General features: G+C 38.5%; 2 protein-coding genes across 4 annotated transcripts in view; both read right to left on the bottom strand.

Annotated features, from left to right (window-relative positions):
* The window catches only part of TC2N (tandem C2 domains, nuclear), a 271,057-nt gene that overhangs the window by 79,556 nt on the left and 167,616 nt on the right, over nucleotides 1-23,885 (bottom strand). The gene's annotated exons all lie outside the window — the stretch shown is intronic.
* The window catches only part of CATSPERB (cation channel sperm associated auxiliary subunit beta), a 161,634-nt gene that overhangs the window by 97,483 nt on the left and 40,266 nt on the right, over nucleotides 1-23,885 (bottom strand). For all 3 annotated transcript variants that reach the window (XM_050799015.1, XM_050799016.1, XM_050799018.1), the window contains 4 exons: nucleotides 18,122-18,217; nucleotides 17,864-17,982; nucleotides 16,265-16,297; nucleotides 8,280-8,346 (listed from right to left, as the gene is read on the bottom strand). In XM_050799015.1, the coding sequence (XP_050654972.1) occupies nucleotides 8,280-8,346; nucleotides 16,265-16,297; nucleotides 17,864-17,982; nucleotides 18,122-18,217 (315 nt within the window). The remainder of the gene's footprint in view (nucleotides 1-8,279; nucleotides 8,347-16,264; nucleotides 16,298-17,863; nucleotides 17,983-18,121; nucleotides 18,218-23,885) is intronic.

The following is a 23,885-nucleotide window of genomic DNA, read 5'->3' as shown; positions in this document are numbered from 1 at the left end:
TTTCTCTACCCTTTAAGGCAGCGTGTATAAGCCCCCCCACTCAATCTAGGGATCCAACCCTGAAGTAGAACAATTTCTGTCACCCTGGCTCTTGGCTGAGTTGCTCTGTATTGGACCCCAAAGTACTTCTCAGAGCTGTGCCAAATCTTATGGGGGAAAGAAGCATATGAATTCTTCTGTAGGTTATCTAAATGGGCCTGTATCCCACTTATGGTTTTCAATGCTATTTGTCGGAAATACCTGGGATAAACGTTGAAACAGTCCCAACTCCAATTCTTTTGCCCTTTACCCTTTCTGTCCACTTGTTTTGCCATCTCATTTGTTGCCCTTCCATTACGGCTTACTGGGATTGCAGCAGGACCTGGACTTAGATTAAGGTGGATATGCTAAAAAAAAAAAGGCTATACTGGTCATTGCCAGTCATTAGCCTGTTGGGGAAATTAATTCTTTGACACATTTGGCTCTCCTAACTGTGTGGCAAAATTTACACAGGCATGCCTATTGGGATAATGAATGGTACCATCAACACCGGTTGTGTAAAGTAAGGAGAATTCGCCCAATTCCTGGCAATCTAGTTGCAGGGAATTATTGATAGAGGCAAAAGCAAGGCACCAATAGAGGCTGCTCCTCTGCTCACTAGAGGCCCCTGATTTTGGGACTCCAGCTGGTTACATATTATGGTCCATTTCTGTGCACATTTTAAACTGAGGGGCAAATTATAGCAAAAAAAAAAAAAAAAGTCAGAGCTCACATGGTTAATTTGCAACTGTAAAGTTAATCAGAGTTCTAAAGCTACCTTCTCTTTTTTTCCTGCCTGCCTTGAATATGCTTTGAATCTGCTTTTACTAAGATGTGGTGCTAAGATAGGACTCATTATTTATGTTCTAACTGAAATGTAAACATTGGAAACTCATTTGGAATGGAAGAAAAACAGGATAAAAGAGACTTTTAAAAACTGAACTGCCACATGAAATTTAAAGTAGTTTCTTCTAATTCTGTAAGGAATGTCAATGGTATGGAACCAAAAAAGAGCCCGTATAGCCAAGACAATCCTAAGCAAAAAGAACAAAGCTGGAGGCATCATGCTACCTGACTTCAAACTATACTTCAAGTCTACAGTAATCAATATAGCATAGTACTTGTACCAAAACAGACATCTAGACCAATGGAACATAACAAAGATCTCAGAAATAACACCACACATCTACAACCATCTCATGTTTGAAAAACCTGAGAAAAACAAGCAATGGGGAAAAGAATTCCCTATTTAATAAATGGTGCTGGGAAAACTGGCTAGCCATATGCAGAAAACTGAAACTGAACCCCTTCCCCACATCTTATAGAAAAATTAACTCAAGATGGATTAAAGGCTTAAATGTAAAACCCAAAGCCATAAAAATCCTAGAAGAAAACCTAGGCAATACCATTCAGGACATAGGCATGGGCAAAGACTTCATGATGAAAACACCAAAATCAATTGTAACAAAAGCCAAAATTGACAAACAGGAGCTAATTACACTAAAGAGCTTCTGCACAGCAAAAGAAACTATCATTAGAGTGAACAGGCAACCTACAGAACGGAAGAATATTTTTGTAATCTACCCATCTGACAAAGGGCTAATATCCAGAATCTACAAGGAACTTAAACAAATTTGCAAGAAAAAAAACAACCCCATCAAAAAGTGGGCAAAGGATATGAACAGACACTTCTCAAAATAAGACATTTACACAGCCAACAAACATATGAAAAAAGAGTGCAACATTACTAATTGTTAAAGAAATGCAAATCAAAATCACAATGAAATACCATCTTACACCAGTCAGAATGGCGATTATTAAAAAGCCAAGAAACAATAGATGCTGGCAAGGCTGTGGAGAAATAGGAACGCTTTTATACCGTTGGTGGGAATGTAAATTAGTTCAGCCATTGTGGAGACAGTGTGGCAATTCCTCAAGGATCTAGAACCAGAAATGCCATTTGACCCAGCAATCCCATTACTGGGTATATACTCAAATGAAAATAAATCATTCTACTATAAAGACACATGCACATTTGGGCCCTTATCTACTTGCTACTTTATTGCAGCACTAGTTACAATAGCAAAGACATGCAACCAAGCCAAATACCCATCAATGATAGATGAGATAAAGAAAATGGGTACATGTACACCATGGAATACTATGCAGCCCTAAAAATGAATGAGATCATGTCCTTTGCAGGGACATGGATGAAGCTGGAAGCCATAATCCTCAGCAAACTAGCACAGGAACAGAAGAAAACCAAACACCACATGTTCTTACTTGTAAGTGGGAGTTGAACAATGAGAACACATGGACACAGGGAAAGGAACAACACACAAAAGAGCCAGTTGGTGGGTGGGGGGCAAGGGAAGAGAGAGCATTAGGACAAATAGCTGATGCATGTGGGGCTTAAGACTTAGATGACAGTTGATAGATGCAGCAAACCACCATGGCACATATATATCTATGTAACAAGCCTACACGTTCTGCATTTGTATCCTGAAACTTAAAGTAGGCCGGGCGCGGTGGCTCAAGCCTGTAATCCCAGCACTTTGGGAGGCCGAGACGGGCGGATCATGAGGTCAGGAGATCGAGACCATCCTGGCTAATACGGTGAAACCCCGTCTCTACTAAAAAATACAAAAAACTAGCCGGGTGAAGTGGCGGGTGCCTGTAGTCCCAGCTACACTCCAGCCTGGGTGACAGAGCAAGACTCTGTCTCAAAAAAAAAAAAAAAAAAAAAAAAAAAAAAAAAAAAAAAAAAAAGAAACTTGAAGTAAAATAGAAATAAAAATAAAAAACAAAACTGAACTGCCATAGAGACTGCTTTACCCAAATTTTGGTCCATCGCTTTTCTTGGATTACCTACTAAGGCAAACAAAGTTCAGCCATGTGAACAGATTCCAATTTTGTCACAAAAATAATTCAGATCCAGCTATCTTTTATAAAATGATGAGATTATATTGCTATCTTATGGCTAGAATTTGAAGGTAAAAGCTATTGGATATTTGTGTGTGCATATACATGTTTAGATATGTTTATGTGATGTTGATGTATTATGTGATGTGTCATATCTGGCACACTACCAAGCTGGCTTATAAGTAAATGAGTACTCATAAATGAAATCCAAAAGCTCTTCAAATTCACATGAATCTTTGATAAATAAAACTGGTTTTAAATATGATTAATAAAATTAACATAGAAATGTCTTCAGAAGTGTCAGTATACATTTTTGTCTGAGTTTACTGATTAGATATGTTTTGTATTTGCCTCTGCTAGATATATTAAGCTGTCTGGATTTGGCATAAAAGTTATAAGGCTATAAACCCAGCCAAAAGCAGAATGATCTTTGTTTGTATGATTTTTTTGATACATAAGACTAATTTAATATTGGTGGTTCAATGAAAACAGCCAAATCTTCTAAGTTGTCAGCAAAATGCCCATGTGTTTAACTTTAAGGTTCTTAGGTGGACCCCTGATGTTTATGAGCTTTAAAAATGGTTAACAGGAAAATAACTTTAAATAATGACTAGTGCTAATATCTCAGTTTTCAAAAGTAATCTAGATTAATGATTAAAAATGAAAAAATCAAATACATGTAAATGGGGTAAATGCTTGCAGGTAAACTTTTTATGAAATTTAAAATCTTAAAATTATTTTGGATGCTCATTTTGATGTCTGGGTCATTTCCAACTAAAAAAGGGTTATGATGTGGGAAAACATGTTTATAAAACTTGTAGAATTATTTCATCTATAAAATGTTAACATCTGATAAACAGTTCAGGATTTCTTGCTTCCTAAGCTTTCACTAAAGTTTAAAGTTATTAAAAATAAAAATACTAGTTAATATATAATTCTGTAAGTTGTGTTCTTATTAAAATACTTTTTGTATGAGAAAATATCTTATATGGTAAATTTCTGTCCTAAAGTAAAATGGTTGTTTAGGAAAGAGGTAATATAGGACAAGATACAAAGTCTAAGCATGCTATAGATGGCCTGTATCATAAGCCATATCCACAGATGGCCTATGTCAGATGTAAGATTTTACATCTTATCAAGATAATTTCTATGTTGTCTTTATTAGATTTTTGAAAGCTTAAAAAACCTGAGATTTAAAAGGGTTAAGGTTTTTACAGCCACATAACCTTCTACATTGCCCTTAAAGTCTTTTGATTATCACTTTGATTAAATGAATAACTATTATTTTACAATGACCTATTCTTCTATTTTGACCAAATGTTTTGAGCCTTTTAGCATCTTTCACAAACGTCCTCAAAATCAAATCCTAAATTAAGTCTCTGACTTATTTCTTGGGCTCATCAAAGCTATAAAAATTAATCAATGCAAGTATGTAAATCTTTTTATGGCTTCCAGTCAGGTCATAGACTCCAGTATCACCATCTCCAGCTTCTTGAAAAGGTCCTTAACAGGTGCTATTAACGAATCCATGTGCTGTTAAGTTACAGGGCTTTAACTACTAGATGGACATATCTCATCTAAAGAAGATGCTGCCTCTGCCAGTATCTGATACCAATCTCAAGTCAACCAAAGCCTCATCTTTAGACCCAGACAAAGGTGACAATCAACGTATACTGCCTTAATAGGACACAAGACAAGCCTGTATTAAAAAACATTAAGATTCATTTACTAATTTTGCCCCATCTGAATTAATATAATTTATTCTGTGCCTTAATTCTAAATAATTTAAATGTTTAGCTACCTGTGAGCTTCCTTTCCTGTCATTCTCAGAATGAGGCAAGGCTTATAACCATTTTGTTTGAAATGTTGCTAATTATGTTTTACTTTACCTCCAAAATTGAAACTATCCAGTCCTTCCAGGCCCAGGGACTATTGCAGAAGAGGTGGTCATGTGATATTATAAGGGCTGGTTTTGAGGCATAAACTTAGTTCAGAACTTCCAAATCAAGGACAGGCACACAGATGCCTAAACAGCTAAACAAAATGCTTGTGTTTTGTATAACTAATTGCTACAAGCTAAGATTATAGTAGCCCAATGCATAAAATATATACATAAGTCAATTTTATAACTTTGTTATTGGCTTTTGGATTTTAGCTCTTATGCTGCTTACAAGGAATTTTAAGGGTTAATGAGTGCCTGCCCACCTCCATTATAATCTGGCCTGAAATGTTTAATTGGCTATAAGTCTTTTGACTCTAAGTTCCTTGGCTATAGGTGTCCCACTGGAGGGCATGATGGACCTGGGACAGGTAGTCACACCACCCCAGCATTAGTATGGGACAAAGTAAAACTTGGCCATTGATACTGCCTCTGGCATATCTTTACCAAAAAAGAGGAAATATAAACCAAAAAATAAAATACTGAGTCCCCTACCAACTAAACAAATCCTCCCCCTTGGCGAAAGGAACCCCAAGAAAAACCCTTAAAAACTTAATTCCCAGCCATGATGGGATGGAAAGTCAGGCATGCCTCATTATATTCCCTCTGTTTTATGATTTAGACACTACAATTGATCACTATTAATTATCATAAGACTGACAGAACAGGTCTTTATGGCAATAAGCTATCAAATGATAAACAGGACCTAAGATCATACCAGACAAGGATTAAGTCTCCCCCCAAGGTAAATGGAGTCATATGTTACATGCATGTTCATTCAATATGCATGTGTCAGGACCACTTTCATAAATATTCATAGGTCCTCCTATAACTTGTTCAATTCATACATTTAGCCAATCTTTCATCATGTCCCCACAGGACCCCTGAGTATGATGGACAATGGAGAACAAACTTACTTTCTTATTGATATGGCGGGCTATATATTCTATAGTTAACATCTGCCTATCCTCTGATTCAAAAAAGAATGTGATGGTTGCAGGAATGTCAGGGCAAATTGTGACTCACTCCTTCCTACAACTTGTAGATTGTCATCTTGGAGACCACAATGACAGGAGAAACTAAAGAGATGAACCACACTCTAAAAAAATTGCATTGCCAAAATATGTCAAGAAAGTAATTTGACTTGGGATTAATTTCTCCCATTGCCTTACTCTGAGTCAAGGTAACACCCCAAAGTGGGAGCAGGTTGAGCCCTTTTGAGATTGTTTATGGGAGACCCTCCCTGGGAGTCCCACCTTTAGACCTAATAAATAAATTAAGAATTAAACAATACATACACCAGTTAGGGCAGACACTACTAACCATGCATCAGTTTGCTGCTTCCAGGTCCTCATACCCTAGGGGCGAGCCCCTTCACCCTTTCCACCAAGAGTTAAGGTACTGCTAAAAAGTCTTGGGAAAAAACAAGGACCTGACTGGCAGCTACCCAAAAATGGATGGGCCTTATGATGCACTGCTGACCATGCATTCACCTGTCAAATTGGCTGGAATTAAACCCTGGATATATCACACTCAGGTGAAGGCTCATCCTCAACCTGATACTTCAGACAACCAGCCTGCCTGTTCATGTGTGCCAAGAAAAGACCTAAAACTGTATTAAAGGAAAAAAATCACACAGATAAGTACTACCTTTTTCTTAACATGAACTTCTTAACAAGTTTTGTAGTCATGAGTACATTATTTATCTCTGCTGAAACTAACCTTTTTGCTGAATGGGCACAAATGGTAGCTTCCCTCCAGAATAGAACAGACTGCTGGGTCTGTGGGGAATTGCCCTTTCTTCCACTGCAGGCTTGCCATGGTGCATGCAAGCCACCAACCTAAGTACTTGGAGTAACTTCTATACCTGGTATGGGGCACTTCACCCATTTCCCTTTCATGGCCATAACTCATCTCATCATAAGCCTCATGAATTTCCTACTTGCCAGGAAATCAGGAAACATGTTTTTCAACTAAGTCGCAAGTAGGTCAATGTCATCTCCACCTTGGGATATGCTGTACACAATCGTGTCAGATGGCTGACAGAGGTACAAATACAGGTAATAGGTCAAGCATCACTATGCACTGAACACCACAACCACAGCACACCTCAAACTAACACCTGTAACATGGGATGATTACCTCCCCAGCAATGTAATCAGACTCTTCAACTGACTAGCAATTATATGGCTGGGGTAGCAAAACAGCTCCTTCTCACATGGAGCCAACCCTTCCCTCTGGGACTGGCTGTGGGCCTGTGGCACTCACAGTTGGCCCTTCCTACCCTTTGATTGGACTGGCAGATGCATCTGGGAGTACCCTTACCTACCAGGATGAATCCTGTTCCATGTAGACTCTGCCTGCCAACTGGAAAAGCACAGACGCCAGACACCACTGTCAAAAATGGGCATCCTGGTGGTTTTACCCACTAGCCATCTTTCTCCCCCAGGCAGTGACCATAGATGTAGAATTACAAGTAGAGGCCCTGACTAAGCATATGGCTACTGCCTTTAATAACACCCACCATGCCATCTCTCTTCTTACTGAAGAAACTTTCAGATTAGGCAAGTGACCTTACAAAACTATATGGCTGTAGATATCCTGACTGCAGCCTAAAGCGGTACTAATGCATTAAGACTGTTGTCTATATATACTACATTATTCTCACAACATAACCTAAGCCATGCATGCACTGGATACTCATATTCTGCTATAGATGCCTTCTCCCAATAACAGATTGGTTTAGTCAGCCCCTTAGTGCATGGAAGACTTTCATATATAGCACAATTTTGCTCATTGTCCTCTTCAGCTGCTGTGGATTTTATTGCTGTTGTATACTCCGCACAAGGATGCAGGAAAGACGTTCTCAGAAACTCCTATGTCCCTGCACCATAACGCTCCCGCAAATTCCTACTGCAAGTCTAGGAACTTGAGAATATTTCCAACTCCAGGTGGACAAATTCCATTCTGGTACCTCCTACCTATGGCCCTCCTCAGCAGGAAGTAGCCAGATCAACTATGCCACCCATTTTCCATAGAAATGGAATGGAATTTCACAATGGAAATTTGCAACTGAGTGGCTTAGGTTAAAAATGCATTTTTGAAACTGTTTTTTCCTTTCTTGTTTTTGCCTTGAAACATAGTTTGAAATTCTTGGTTTCCACCCGACACTCCCTTGCACTGCTGGCTTATCTAATTATGTGCTTGCTTAGAAGTTCCAGGGTCTAAATTTGAGACAAATCAGACATGGAGACTCAGCTGTGAAATTCCAGAGATTACCTCAAGGAGGTTGGTCTACAACCTGGCCATCTTAAAAGACCATTCCAAAGGCTGAGCTTGCATTCCGTTACTCGTATATGTAAAAGTCTTTTAATACAGTATATCTTTAACCAAAATTTACCTTCAAAGTGCTCTCTGTTAGCAAAACATCTTTCACTATACCACAATTTTCCTTTCACATAGTCAACCTACATGAATAAATAAAAATATCACTTAGCCAATATGTAGACTTAAGATATCTTAAGATATAAGATAGAAAAAACTAAAAAATTTCAAAGTTTGATAGTTCAGGAATGTGAGGCAAATAAAGAGACAAAAATTGTATGCAAATAAAATGAAAGATTGTAGAATGAGGACAAGAAATAGGAATATACATTTTGAACAATGCACAAAAAAGGCATAAAAAGAAAAGAAATCACACATGAATTAGCGTATGTTAATGGAGGATGCCTTTGTCTATGAACTGTCTTTCAGAAGCTACCAGAAGTCATTAGTCTTTCAGCACAGTTACAATGGGCCACATGTTTATCTTTTATCCTCATTAGTGGCAGCTGGGTTTAAGGAGCATTCCCAGAAGCCTGACAGCAGCAAGGAGCAACAGGAAAAAGGTTTTCAAAATTGGTCATGAGAGAGAAGCTTCAAATATATTGAATATGTTGGATATAAATGTTGGATATTAATTAAATGCAACAATTTGAGATTATTTTATTATAGGAAGATTCTGACCTTCAAATTTCTGTTGGGACGTAAGCAGGACTTTCTTACATTTTTATAGATCAATAATATAATCTGTATGATTTGTGTGCAGAAGCCTTTGCTGATTTCTAATGATAAAACTTGAACACATGAGGAGACACTTCTTTGTTTTTTTGTTTTTTGTTTTTTTTAATTGAGAAGGAGTCTTACTCTGTTGCCCAGGCTGGAGTGCAGTAGCACGATCTTGGCTCACTACAACCTCCGCCTCTCAGGTTCAAGTGATTCTCCTTGCCTTAGCCTCCTGAGTAGCTGGGATTATTAGCCACCATGCCTGGCTAATTTTTTTTTTTTTTTGTATTTTAGTAGAGATGGGGTTTCACTATGTTGGCCAGGCTGGTCTTGAACTCCTGACCTCAAGTGATCCACCCACCTCAGCCTCCTAAAGTGCTGGCATTATGGGTATGAGCCACCACACTGACAGAGGAGTCACTTTATTGATTGATTGATTGATATGGGGTCCTGGCTCTGTCACCCAAGCTAGAGTGCAGTGGCATGATCATAGCTCACTCCAGCCTCAAACTCTTCAGCTTAACCAATCCTCCCACCTCAGCCTCCAAATAGCTGGGACCACAGGTGTGCATCACCATGCCTGGGTAATTTTTAAATTTTTTGAGGGAAAGGAGTCTCACTATATTGCCCAGGCTGGTCTAGAACTCCTGAACTTAAGCAATTCTCCTGCTTTGGCTTTGTAAAGCACTGGGGCTATAGGCATGAGCCACTGCACCTGGCTCCCAATGAATTTTTTTAAGTATCTACATTGTGCCATGTACGGTGCTGAAATTTTTCATATGTAATGTTATTTGATCACCTCATTTCTAAGAGGTAGATATTGTTAGACTCATTTTAAAATGACAAAATTGAGGTCCAGAGAGTTATACAACTTGTTCAAAGTTTTATGTTAAATGGCTGGTAAGTTAGTCCAAAATCTGAATCCAGTCTGTCTTCATTTATTCACCCATTGACTCAATAAATTCATCGAGACTGCCTATGTGCAAGGCCATGTGGTAACTTATCAGGATACAATAGTAAATAAGATGGACCTTGACCGGAACCTAAAATCTTGTGAGGCTAGTCTGGGGGCTCAACAGACAAAATAGGGTGATAATGATAGGAATCTGTGCTGAGAACTTGGACTGTGCACAGGAGGAGCACCTTGGTGGTCAGGGAGGGATTTCTGAAGAATGAGTTGAAATTCTCTAAGTGAAATAGGAGGAAGGAGTACATGCTAAGAAGACAAAACATGTTATGCAAAGGAGTTGAGGTGTGAGAAATGTTAGCGCATTCAAGGAAGGTGAGTGGGTTAGCATGGCCAGGCAGATGGCTGCAGGTAGGGGCAGGATGGCTGCAGGTAGAGGCAGGTACGCTCAGGCTGAAGCATTAAGCATTTTGTGTGTCACAAGAATTTTAATTTTATCCTGAAAGAAGTGATCCATATTCCTTGCTGTTGCCACTAAACAGATTTTGGTGGATAACTACCAGATTTTATCTCATGCCAAACCCCCAATTTAGGGATCTTATACTTCCTATTACTTTTGCCTGGAAATGCTCTGTCAAAATAATTACTCCAAGTCACTCAAGTTTCTGCTTAAATTTCATCTCTTTGAAAAGGCTTGCTTTAATCACTCTATTTAAAACAGAATATTATCTTCCCCTCACTCTTTCTCTTACTCTGCTTTAATTTCAACAAGCACTTATTACTATCTAAAATCACATTATGTATTTGTTTGTGTATTTTTTAATGGTCTAACCCCCTCAGTAGAATGTTAAGCTACATGAAAGTAGGGACTTTGTCTTGTTCACTATGGAATCCTCCTTGTCTGAATAAGCATTGAATATAGGAAGTGCTCAACAAATATTTGTTGAATGGATGAGATTTACTGAATGAATAAATCATTAAGTATTCACTCGTTCAATTACCTGCCTAAACACCCACATATATCTCATTCTGAACACCTTTGCTTCAATCATTAGTAAAAGAGGTCTTATTTAAAGATAGATCCTTATACCCTTAAAAATAATTTCACTTGGCCAGGCGCGGTGGCTCACGCCTGTAATCGCAGCACTTTGGGAGGCCGAGGCGGGTGGATCACGAGGTCAGCAGATGGAGACCATCCTGGCTAACACGGTGAAACCCTGTCTCTACTAAAAATAAAAAAAAAATAAAAAATTAAAAAAAAAAATAAAATTAGCCAGGCGTGGCGGCAGGTGCCTGTGTCCCAGCTACTCAGGAGACTGAGGCAAGAGAATGGCGTGAACCTGGGAGGCGGAGCTTGCAGTGAGCCGAGATCGCACCACTGCACTCCAGCCTGGGCGGCAGAGCGAGACTCCGTCTCAAAAAAAATAAATAAATAAAAAATAATTTCACTTTTCCCCTTTCCTCCACTCCCCAATCCCAGCACCTCTCTACCTTCGGAACACTGTATTTCCCCTCTCCCTCATCACTATCAACCATCCCTGAGTTTTACTAAGATATTTTAGTTTAATAGGACTTATTATAATATCCTTGCTAATTGTAAAAACTTCCATGAAGGGCAATTCGTGATTTTAAAAAAATATTGCATAAGCAGTTATCCCTTGATCTTCCAGTCAAGTTCTAGGATGTATTGTATCTACATGTCTGGACACATAAAATTTCTAGGTACAAAATTATTCATGGCAGCATTATTTGTAATAGCAAAATATTGGGAAATTACCCAAGCATCCAGCAATGGATGATAATTTAAATAAACTGTGGTTAGTTCATACAATGGAATACTTGTAGCTGTAAAAAAGAAACAAAAAAAGAAAAGAAAAAGAGGCTATTCTCCATTTACTAATACGGGTTTTTTTCTATGATAATTATTGATAAGTGAAGAAAATAATTCAGCATAAATACATATATTTATAGTATAATAAAAGGAAGAAAAGTATATATATATTCCTAATTATTTGAATTTCCATTAGAAAACACTGAAAAGATATAAAATAAAAAAAGATTACCTGTAAGGGACAAGGAAAAATCAGGGTGAATATACAGAGAGGTGGGATAGAGACTTTTCAGTCTATATCTTTTTGTAACTTTTTTAGTTTTTAACTATGTGAATGTATTACCTATTTGAACATCATAATTTTTAGGTGTTGAAAATTCTCATTTCCCTTGCAACATGTCCTTTCTTGCTATAGGCTTTATGGGAGGGAGGTGGGGCCTTTGGGAGGTGATAAGGTGAATGGAATTAGTACCCTTATTTGATGTGGGGGTGATTCAGTGAATCGAATTAGTGCTCTTATAAAAGAGAACCCAGGGAGTCTCTTGCCCCCTGCCATGTGAGGACACAGTGAACACATGGCTGTCTACGAACCAGGAAGGCAGCCCTCACCAGACACTGAATCTGCCTGCACCTTTATCTTACTGTCCAGGCTCCAGAACTGTGAGAAATAAATTTCTGTTGTGTATAAGCCACCCAGTCTATGGTAATTGTGTTATAGCAGCTCACATTGGCTAAGATGTCTCTGTTCAAAAATCCTTATCTAGGCTGGGCAAGGTGACTCATGCCTGTAATCCCAGCACTCTGGGAGGCCAAGGCAGGTGGATCACTCAAGGTCAGGAGTTTGAGACCAGCCTGGCTAACATGGTGAAACCCTATCTTTACTGAAAATACAAAAATTAGCTGGGCATGGTAGCACACACCTGTAATCCCAGCTATTCAAGAGACTGAGGCAGGAGAATCACTTGAACCCAGGAGGTGGAGGTTGCACTGAGCCGAGATTGCCACTGCACTCCAGCTTGGGCAACAGAGGGAGACTGTCTCAAAAAAAAAAAAAAAAACCATTATCTAGTACTCCATTTTTATTTATATGGATAGACAGAAAACACACGAATAAATATGAGATAAAATGAGAGAAACAGTCAAGCATTTCTCATCACTAGTCCTCTCCTTGTTTTCTTCCCCTTTATTGAAATGTCTGTTCTTTTTCATTTGTTTTATTAAAAGTTCTTTCTTATTTTCTTTAGTTGGGATAACCAGGTCGTATACTTTCTTAATCTGAAAGGTGAATAATCTCTTGGCTGGAAATAGAAATTCTGGACTTTGGTTCTTCTGTGTTAAATAGACTGTAGATGTTGATTTCATGGTCTTCAAGCTTCTACTGTTGTATAAATAAAATCTAATACCAGTGAGGTATATTTTGCTTTTGCTCTTTCTGTTTGGATACTTGTAATATTTCCCCCTTAACCTTAAAATTGAGGAATATTCCTTGGATATGCCTACATTTTTTCAGTGCTCCCTGGAATTTAGTGGATTATAATATATAGCTTTGGAACTTTCTTAATCTGAGTTAATGTTCTTCTTTTTTTGTTATTATTGCCTGTCTTATATCTGTTCCTTTTTAAATTTGTCTGAAAACTCTTTTGCTCACCTGTTAGCGCTTCTGGATCTCTCCTCAAAGGCTCACTTTTGCCCTCGTGATTTCTAGTGATGTTCCTTAGATGGTTTGAGAAGTTTCTTCATCTTGATTTTCCATGCCACTACTCTGCATTTAAACAGTGGTCATTCTATCCTTCAATTTATTCCATTTTTAATGGAAATTTTGGTATTCAGTCCCAGGAAGTATTTTTATGCTGCGCTTGAAGCTCTTTATTGGTATTGACTGTGTTCTTGCTAATATCTCAGTGCTAATGATGGTAATCACAGAGTAGGTGCTCATTGGGTATTTGTGAAATGATTTTATTTAAAAATGTTATTCTTGTTCAATTGTTGCCTTATCCACCAGCAACTCTAGTTTTATTCTAATGATCTTTGCTCGCAGAATGCCAGGCTACTTAAGTGTGCCCTGAAGTATGGGCTCAGGTATGGTTTGTGGAGCACCTCGAATTTTGACAACTGGAATAATAGATGGCAAAGTGGTCTGTAGCCCTCTGGGCTGCCATGCCACCACCTTGGAAACAGAAGGGGCTCCCTTCTTTCCAGGTCTCCTTCAGCCTGCCTACCTCAGGCACAGGGAGAATGCAGCCCTCCAGGTAGGCCTATCTCCAGCCTCACCCTCAGCCACACTCCCAAAACTGAGAGAACCCTTCCCTAGGAGTTCGTGGAGCTCTGCCAGTCAGACTCCCTCCAGAATCCTTCACCTTCCAGTCCTCTACTCCCCGCTCCGTGTTGCCAAGCACTTTGTTCTTAGGTAACCCATGAGTGAGGTAACGGCATGCCAGATCTCCTCAGTGAGATTCCTCAAAGCAGGCTTCCAGTGAGCCCAGCTGTCCAGTGACCCCAGCAGCCTTTTGACTTAGCAGGGCAGGTAGGCTGAAGATGAAAGCTAAACAGAGTTAAAGGTCACAGTCTCCTCCGTCCATTTATTTTACTTTTTGTGTGATTCTTCTTTAGGTGTAACTTTTAAAAATATTTATTAGCTTTTCTTCAGTTTCCTATAATGTTCCTTTCCACTTACTGTAATTGCTGAGATATTTGCATTTATTTCTACTGTTTTACCTCATAGTTTTTCTATTCTTTAACCTTTATCTCTCCTCTCCTTTCTTCCTTTTTGTAGAATAGATGGATTGTTCTTTAATGTTGTTTTCCTTCCTCTGGAGGTTTGGAAGCTTTAGGTTATATTCTTTTTGTTTTATTTTAGTTTTTTGGTAATTATCCTTCAATTCTTAACATATATGCTGATATACATATTTTTCTAACAAATTCTTAACTTATTCCCCATATTGGTTCTCCTTACAAAGGTCTTAAATGCTTTATTATCCACTGAAAACTACTGCCATTTCTCCTTGTTATATTGTCTAGAGTTTTGGTTCCATCCAATTATTAAACACAAAATGTATAACTTATTTTTTATTTATTTAATTTTTATTTTTATTTTGAGACAGAGTCCAGCTCAGTCACCCAGACTGGAGTGCAGTGGCATGATCTCGACTCTCTGCAATCTCTGCCTTCTGGGTTCAAGCAATTCTCATGCCTCAGCCTCCCGAGTAGCTGGGATTACAGGCGTGAACCAACACATCTGTCTAATTTTTGTATTTTCTGCAGAGATGGGATTTTGTCATATTGGCCAGACTAGTCTATAACTCCTGACCTCAGGTGATCTACCTGCCTCAGCCTCCCAAGGTGCTGGGATTACAGGCGTGGGCTACCGCACCTGGCCATAACTTACTTTTTATACCAATTCCATTATTTGAACACATATTTACTAAGTACATACCTTGTGTCAGGTGCCATTCTAGACACTGGGATCTAGTAGCGAACAGCATAGACAGGGCTCCTGCTCTCCTAGGTCTTAGAACTTACATTCTAGTTTTCCTCATTGCTTCTGGCATCCTACTCCTTCATGGGGATTTCTGGATGGTAAACCCTCCCAATGTCTTTAGGTGTGAACATTTTCTTTTCACTCTCATTCTTGAGTTATTTAGTTTAGCTAGGTATGGAATTCTATTTTGACAGTTATTTTCCTCTGTTCTTTATAATACAAATCATTTTTGCCCATCTGGCTCTCTTAGTTCTCTGCTTTGCTTGTCCTCTGATTAGTATGACAATTAGTCAGTTCTATGTGCTTCCTGAGAAATAAATGCTCCTTTCTCACAGACAGTGTGAATGTGGGTGTATGTGCACATGCACATGTGCACACAGACTGGAGCCTGCACAATACAAGATAAAGTGCAGGCAGATTCAGTGCCTGGTGAGGGCCAACTTCCTGGTTCATAGCCATCTGCTCACTCTATGAGGACAGAATAGGGAGGGCATATGGCAAATGGCTAGGAACACTCATGATTTCATTTGTGGTTTTCCAACCGAAGCATGCTTATATTCTGATGGGAATGACCTAGTCCATTAATCACAAAACTTGACTTTTTAACATACAGAGGAGATAACTGATGGAACAAAATCCCCCAAAAGGCCAGAAGCAGACCAGTGACCAGATTATGTGACATTTTTGTGTAAGTTAGAAAAGATACTCCTCTCTCCAAGTAGGATAGACTTACGCCTGGGTAGATGGATTGGGGAGTAAAATGTTAGCCAGACCCCAGCACCTACTGTCTTCAATCAAGTGCCCTTGTGCAGAATCTGAACTGAACAACCACAGCTAGCCTGGACATAGCATAGGAGACGAGGTGAGGGTGGCCTCTGAAACAGGGAGGAGCACTTCTTCCTTTGAAGCAGAGGAGGCGAGCACTGCTTAATGATTGCTACAAATATATATAAAAATAATATATGCTATAAATTCATATATATTTAATTATATATTTTGTTTAAACTATAAATAATATAGTAACTGGAATAACATATATTGTGAATTATTGACTTGCATCTCATCTCAAGTCACCAAGTAAACACATATCTTCTAACCAGCCCTGGGAAATGTAAAGCTTCTTACCCTTTCAAAACCACAAAAGTCTGCTCTGGAAAACTAGAAGAAAAGAAAAAACGTTAATATTTGCTTGCATATCAGAAGGCCTAACAAAACATAGCAATTTAAATTATACCAAAGGAAATAAACCATATACATTCCTTGAAAAAAATTATACCAAAATTATATGTTTTTTCTATCCTAGCAGTTAGGATAGCCAAACATTAAAAGCAGACTCTGATATAGTTTATACAATATCCTGGGAATTTCCCCATCAGTCTTTGCCTTATTTCATTATTTTATTAATTTACTTATACCTTAGTGTGATTCCAGAAGAAAACCATGCCTTTTAATGATTTAAATGGAAGAATTAAGAAGTATGCAGGTGGGCCGGGTGCGTTGGCTCACACCTGTAATTCTAGCACTTTGGGAGGCTGAGGCAGGTGGATCACGAGGTCAGGAGTTCGGGACCAGCCTGGCCAACATGGTGAAACTCCATCTCTCCTAAAAATACAAAAATTAACTGGGTGTGGTGGCGCATGCCTGTAATCCCAGCTACTCGGGAGGCTGAGGCAGGAGAATTGTTTGAACCCAGGAGGAGGAGATTGCAGGGAGCTGAGATCACGCCACTGTACTCCAGCCTGGCGACAGAGCGAGATTCAGTCTCAAAAAAAAAAAAAAAAAAAAAAAGGAAGTGTGCTGGCATATGCAAGTCTGCTGCCCACTTGGGTTTAGGAAGGCACACCCTCAACCTATTATTTTCTCCTTTGCCACTCTGTTTCTTCTGCCCAGCCCAGAGTAGTCTGGAGATCAGGACTTATAATATACAATCCCTGTCTACTTCTCTGCACTTTGAATTTAAGCCATTGTAGCATTCCTGGTTTCAGCTCTCTGTTTTAGCAATTATATAATAAGCATGTAAAAAAAAAAAAAACACCCAGATCCACTAGTCATCTGAGCAACAAATGGTACTTTCTTAGAGATGGTGAAGAAGGTTCAAGTATATGTGAATATTCTTATACCTGAAGAAAGATAATAATTACCACGTATAAAAAATATCTGCCTCTCAATCAATACCATTTCCCCTTCTTTACTTCCCTCTATCTTTTCTCCTGCAGATCCCAAGTCTTTATTGCTGGTCTCATCTCTGTTGTGGTAATTTTTGAGAGGTATTTGTTAACATGTTTAAGAATTTTATGATATATGCATATTAACAATCTTCACCTAAATGTGTATTTCCCTTTGCTCAATCCCAATACTTACTTTTCACTTATGTTACTTTGTAATACTATATGTGGCTTTATAAATTACCTTAAAGCATTTGGGTAACATACATAGCTATAAATAAATGGATCAATCAATAGGTAGGTAGACAGATCTTTTCTACATGTATATATTTAAAACTTACTATAAATTCATACAGCAATAAAACTAGCACCATTTCCAAATTACATATTCAACACCACGAGGCAAAGGAAAAAGTTGCTGTATTATGCCTTTGTTTTTCGAAAGAAAGAAGCATTTCAATTTTAAGATACACCACACATAACTCAAGTATTAAATATTTCTTTTTGTGTCACAGAAGATATTTAAGGTTAGCTACTAGTTACAAAGCAGTTTACATACCGATAAAAGGCGGTGTGGTGGATAACGAAGATCTTCACTTATAAAAAGGCCCAAAGAGGTGAGGACGACTAAAAAATGATTTGTTAAAACCATATCCACCAATGAAAGGTCTTCATGTTCTAAACCAAGAAATCATACCATAGATTAAAAATTAAGAAAAAAGTGAGCTCCTTAGTGAAGCAAAGACAATTTATAGATATTAATCAAATATTGATATAAGTAAAATGCTCAAGATGAAGGCAATGTTAGAGGAGTTACCTCCTTCAAGTAGGGAATACATAGCCTCTGTCATGTTAAACCATGTGGTATCAGAATAATGCCAGAATCCACAAAAGGTTACGCCTACGTAAACACCTGCCATGAAAGAAAAGGAAAATTAAAGCCAGGCAACTTTACAAGGTGAGTCACTCAATTGTATGGTGTTAGGCTTTCAGGGGCAAGAGCCCAGAGTCAGTTCCATCTTCCATCTTGTTGTCCTCTCTTGCCTCAACTCCCTCTCAGCACTTTGACTCTCACTTCCCCAAGCGTTGGAAAGATGAAGTAACTTAAAGTTACATCACATAATATTAGCCAACCATCTGATTGACTCCTAGAATGATTACTGCTGGGAATAATATGCCCTTAAAATCAATCCTCTTAAGGTATTGGTTCATTCTCTTAAAGTATCTTCCAAATTGTACTGTATCTTTTTTTACATAGAAGGGCATCAGAATATGCCACACCAAAATATGCCACTTTGGTTCAAGGATTTTTTTTTTACCTGAAGGCAATTGAGAATCAATAAACGCAGTCTCTACCCTCCCTTTATCTGCTTAAAAGCAAGCATAAATTGCCCCTTGTACCAGAAAAAAAAAAAAAAAAGAGCATTTTTATCACTGGAGATAGGGAGCCCTTATCTGCCATTAGTTCCCCTATATATTTTCTAGTCACAACTTCCTTACAGCTAATTGTTCCTTGATTCCTAAATCCACTTCCTTTGTGAAAATGGTACATAATTTCCTGATTTAACCACTTGAGCTTCATTTCTTTTTTGTGGACTGCCATGCACATAAATAATAAAAAAAAAATTTTGTGCCTTTTATCCTGTTAATCTGTTATTTGGGCTGGGCATGGTGGCTCACACCTATAATCTCAGCACTTGGAGAGGCCAAGGCAGGAGGATCACTTGAGCCCAGTAGTTTGAGACCAGCCTGGGCAACATGGTATAACCCTGTCTCTACAAAAAATGCAAAATTAGCCTGGTAGTGCATGCCTGTAGTCCCAGCTACTCAGAAGGCTGAAGTGAGAGGATCGCTTGAGCTTGGGAGGTCAAGGCTGTAGTGAACTATGATCATGCGACTCCAGGCTGGGAGACAAAGAGAGACCCTATCTCAAAAAAAAAAAAAAAAAAAATCTGTTATTTGTTGATTTAATTTATAGAGCCCTATTCACTAAGCATAAGAGAACAGAGGAAAATTTTTCCTCCCTAACAGTACCCTTCTAAGCATAAAGATGCTCCTATTTCAGGAATACAATTTTAGTTAATAATAATTTTTTAAAACTCCAAAGAAGAAAATTAAAATGTAAACTCCAAGAGAGGAAAAACTATGATTTACTTTTTTATTTGTGATTTTAAAAATAGAAAAAACTTTTGCTAAAGTTTCATTAAAACCTTGTAAATGAAGAAGATTGAACACATCACAAATCCTAAAAGTACTTTGTTCCCCGACCCCATCTTTTCTTGGTCTTAGGTAGGAATGTCTGGAGTCTTTTGTGTTTTAAATGTGAGGTGCTGATCTGAAGTTTTGTCAAAGGACATAACTACTGGGCTGGGGAGGAGGGGAGGCTAAGGACCCTTGGCAATCTAACGCATATACTTTATTTCCAAAAGAGGACATTTGTAGAACGAGTCATATTGTGAAGTGTGAGTTTTAACTGCTAGCTCTTTTCTGTTTAAGGAAAGCTGTAGAAGGAAGTGTTATTTATTATTGTATACTTTTTCCAGGAAGAGGAAAACTAAAGATAAACTTTGCCTTTCTGAGAGTTAAGTCTAGTTTTACAGATAATGGTGGAATTTTTTTTTTAATTTGACAGAGTCTCACTCCACCACCTAGGCTGGAGTGCAGTGGTGCAATCTCCACTCACTGCAACCTCTGCCTCCCAGGTTCAAGCGATTCTCATGCCTCATCCTCCTGAGTAGCTGGGATTACAGGTGTGCACCACCATGTCTGGTCAAATTTTAGTAGTTTTGGTAGAGACAGGGTTTCTCCATGTTGGCTAGGCTGGTCTCGAACTCCTGACCTCAAGTGGTCTGACCGCCTCAGCCTCCCAAAGTGCCGAAATTACAGGTGTGAGCCACCACCCAGCCTAATGGTGGAATATTTTAAGTGGGAATAATTATAGATGTCCAGCATGCTATCACATGACCAGATTCTTGCAAAAAATGACTATTTAATGCAGAAATAATAAAATAAACACTTTATGCTGGTTAATATTTACAGACTAAAATTAAGTTACAGGCTACTCTCTGTGACAAACTATCCCAGGGCTTCCAGAAGCTGATGCAGACCGTTGTGAAAAGTTTAGCTTTTATTCTAATGGCAAAGGGAAGCCACAGGAGTGTTGGAAGCAGGGAAGTGATGTGATCTGGTTTATACTTGAGAACATCATTCTGGTAGGTGTTTGGAGGCTGGTTTGTATTGGCACAAGAATGGAAATAGAGAGATCACTTAAAAGGCTGTTAATTAGTCTAATAAAAAAAAAATGTTGACTTGACCTAAGATTTTAGCAGAGAAGTGAAGTGGTCACATTGGGGATGGACCCTGGAGACAGCACAGTCGGGGAATGTTGTGAGGGTAAGAGCAGTCAAGAATGTGTCCTAGATTTCAATTCTGACCAATTTAATACTAATTGGGATGAGAAATACTGGAGAGAAACAGATTTTTCGAGGGAGATGAATCAAGAGTTCTGGATTAGACTTGCTGTATTTGAGATGCTCATTAGCCATCAAGAAGAAATGCATAATAGACAACTGAAGAGAGGAGTAGTTTTGTTTCAAAGGGGTGGTCAGCAGCAGCAATACAGATTTGGGAATCATCAGCCTGAAGATGATATTACTACCATCAGACTGGCAAGTCTTCCAGAGGGAGAATGTGGTAACTTAAGGAAGGAGAGCCAAAAACAAAGCCCTAGGTTCATCAGCATTTAGGGGTCACACCAAAAAGGAGCCCTCCTAGAAAACTAAAGAGTGACCAATGAGAAAAGATAAAGAACTTGAAAGTATTATCAAAAAAGCTAAAAGAAGAAAGTGTTTTGAGCAGAGACTGGTCGACTGTGTTAAATGCTGCTGGAAAGGAAAGTAGAATGGGCATAAAAGACTGGCTGTTGGAATTGGCAATATGGAAATTGTGAGTGGCCTTGAGAAGAAATGTTTTAGAAGAGTGATGGAAACCAGAGTCTGATTTGTAGTGGAAAGAAGATAAAACGGGAGGTGGAAAAACAGTATCATCTACACTAAATTCTGGCCTTAAATATTTTTTTTTGAAGGGGAACAGAGAAGTGGAGATGGAAGTAAAGCGAGATAAATGAAGGCTTTGTTTAATTAAGATGGGGGATATTAGGGTATGTCTCTATCCTAATGGAGACAATCCAGTGAGGAGGAAGAGTGTGATGATGTTGGAGAGAAAAATGAGAATTGCACAACAGATGCAAGAGCAAGGTTGTTCAGATGACTGCAAGGAATGGAATCCAGAACACAAGCGCTGAGGGGTAGCCTTTGATTGCAGTAGAGACATTTCTTACAGTGCAAGAGGCAGAAAAGGGAAAGCATACAAATGCTGGTATGATGGCACATTTCCAGTTGCAACAATGTGGTTTCTATAATCAATCTTTATTTTCTCTTAAGTATTATATAAATGAACAGCCAAGAGTAAGAGGGGAAGAGTATTTGAGGAGTGGAAAGAAGTGTGATAAATTTATTTTGCAGAGTGGGAAAATAAATATACGAGGGAAGAGTGATAGGATTTATAGGCAGTAGGCTCTATAGGCAGTGCTGAGTGCCCACTTAAGATTCATGATCATGAATTTAGAGTGAGACTGGTCAGTGAAATGTCAAAATGAGACTAGCATGCAGTTTTTCCCCAGCAATATTCTGCTCTTCCAGGACAGGAGCAGAGGTGGTTTTAGAGTTGGGGTTGGGCAGGCAAGGAAGAAAAAGAAGGGCAAGGGGGTTACAAAAGTATTTAAAAAGATGGACTCTGAGAATTATGGTGAGAACAGAGGAAAATAAGGATGTTGGGTAGTGAAAAAAAGTGGTAGTGACAATGGATTAAGATCTCAATGAGATCAAAGAAATGTTGAAGTGTGAGTACTAGAACAGACTGAAAGAATAAGAGGCAGTGGACAGAGTGTAAGATGCAGGTACTACAGATTTCAGGGACACTGACATTAGAGATGACAAGGTGAGGAGCATAATCATTTAAATCTTTACTCCATCTTGAGTTAACTTTTGTATATGGAGAAAGGCAAGGATACAGTTTCATTTTTCTTTTGCATATGGCTAGCCAGCCAACTCAGCACCATTTATTGAATAGGGTCTTTTCCCCAATGCTTATTTTTGTTAACTTTGTTGAAGATCAGATGGTAGTAGGGGTGTGGCTTTATTTCTGGATCCTCTATTCTGTTCCATTGCTCTGTGTCTAGTTTTGTACCAGTACCATGCTGTTTTGGTTACTGCAGCCTTGCAGTATAGTTTGAAGTTGGGTAATGTGATACCTCAGGCTTTGTTCTTTTTGCTTAGGATTGCTGTGGTTATTTGGGCTCTTTTTTGTTCCGTATGAATTTTAGAATAGTTTTTTCTAATTCTGTGAAAAATAACATTGGTAGCTTGATAGGAATAGCATTGAATCTGTAGACTGCTTGGGTAGTATGGCCATTTTGATGATAATGATTCTTCCAATCCATGAGCATGAACTGTTTTTCCATTTGTGTGTATCATCTATGATTTCTTTCAGTAGTGTTTTTTACTCCTCCTTGTAGAGATCTTTCACCTCCTTGGTTAGATGTATTCCTAGGGAGGTGTGTGTGTGGGAGTGGGGTATTGTAAATGGGATTGTGCTCTTGATTTGGCTCTCAGCTTGAATGCTATTGGTGTATAGGAATGCTACTGATTTTTCTACATTGATTTTTGTATCTTGAAACTTTACTGAAATTGTTTACCAGTTCTAGGAGCTTTTTGGTAGTCTTTAGGGGTTTCTAGGTATAAAATCATACTGTCAGCAAAGAGAGAGAGTTTGACTTCTTCTATTGGATGCCTTCCTCTCCTATTTGGATGCATTTTATTTCTTCCTGTTGCCTGATTGCTCTGGCTAGGACTTCCAGTACTGTGTTGAATAGAAGAGGTGAGAATGAGCATCCTTGTCTTGTTCTGGTTCTCAAGGGGAATGCTTCCAGCTTTGGCCCATTCAGTATAATGTTGTCTGTGTGTTTGTCATAGATGTCTCCTATTATTTTGAGGTCTGTTCCTTCAATGTCTTGTTGGTTGAGAGTTTTTAACATGAAAGGATGTTAGGTTTTATCAAAGGTTTTCTCCACATCTATTGAGATCATTATATAGCTTTTGTTTTTAGTTCTATTTATATGGTAAATCACATTTTTATGTTATTTTAAAAATGTCAATAGCTTTTTGGGTACAAGTAGTTTTTTGTTACATGGATGAATTATGTAGCTGTGAATTCTGAGATTTTAGTGCAACCATCACCCAAGTAGTGTACATTGTACCTAATGTGTGGTTTTTTATCCCTACCTCCCTCCCAACCTCCCCATTCTGGGTCTCCAAAGTCCGTTATATCACTCTGTATGCCTTTGCTTGCTCATAGCTTAGCTCCCACTTATAAGTGAGAACATATGGTTTTTGGTTTTCTACTCCTGTGTTGCTTCACTTAGAATAATGGCCTCCAGCACCATCTAAGTTGCTTCAAAAGACATTGTTTCATTCCCTTTTATGGCTTAGTAGTATTCTATGGTGTATGTATACCACACTTTC

The sequence above is a fragment of the Macaca thibetana genome, chromosome 7 (genome assembly GCF_024542745.1).
Source record: "Macaca thibetana thibetana isolate TM-01 chromosome 7, ASM2454274v1, whole genome shotgun sequence".
NCBI classification, from domain to species: domain Eukaryota; kingdom Metazoa; phylum Chordata; class Mammalia; order Primates; family Cercopithecidae; genus Macaca; species Macaca thibetana.
This window is presented reverse-complemented; position numbering and strand designations above follow the sequence as displayed.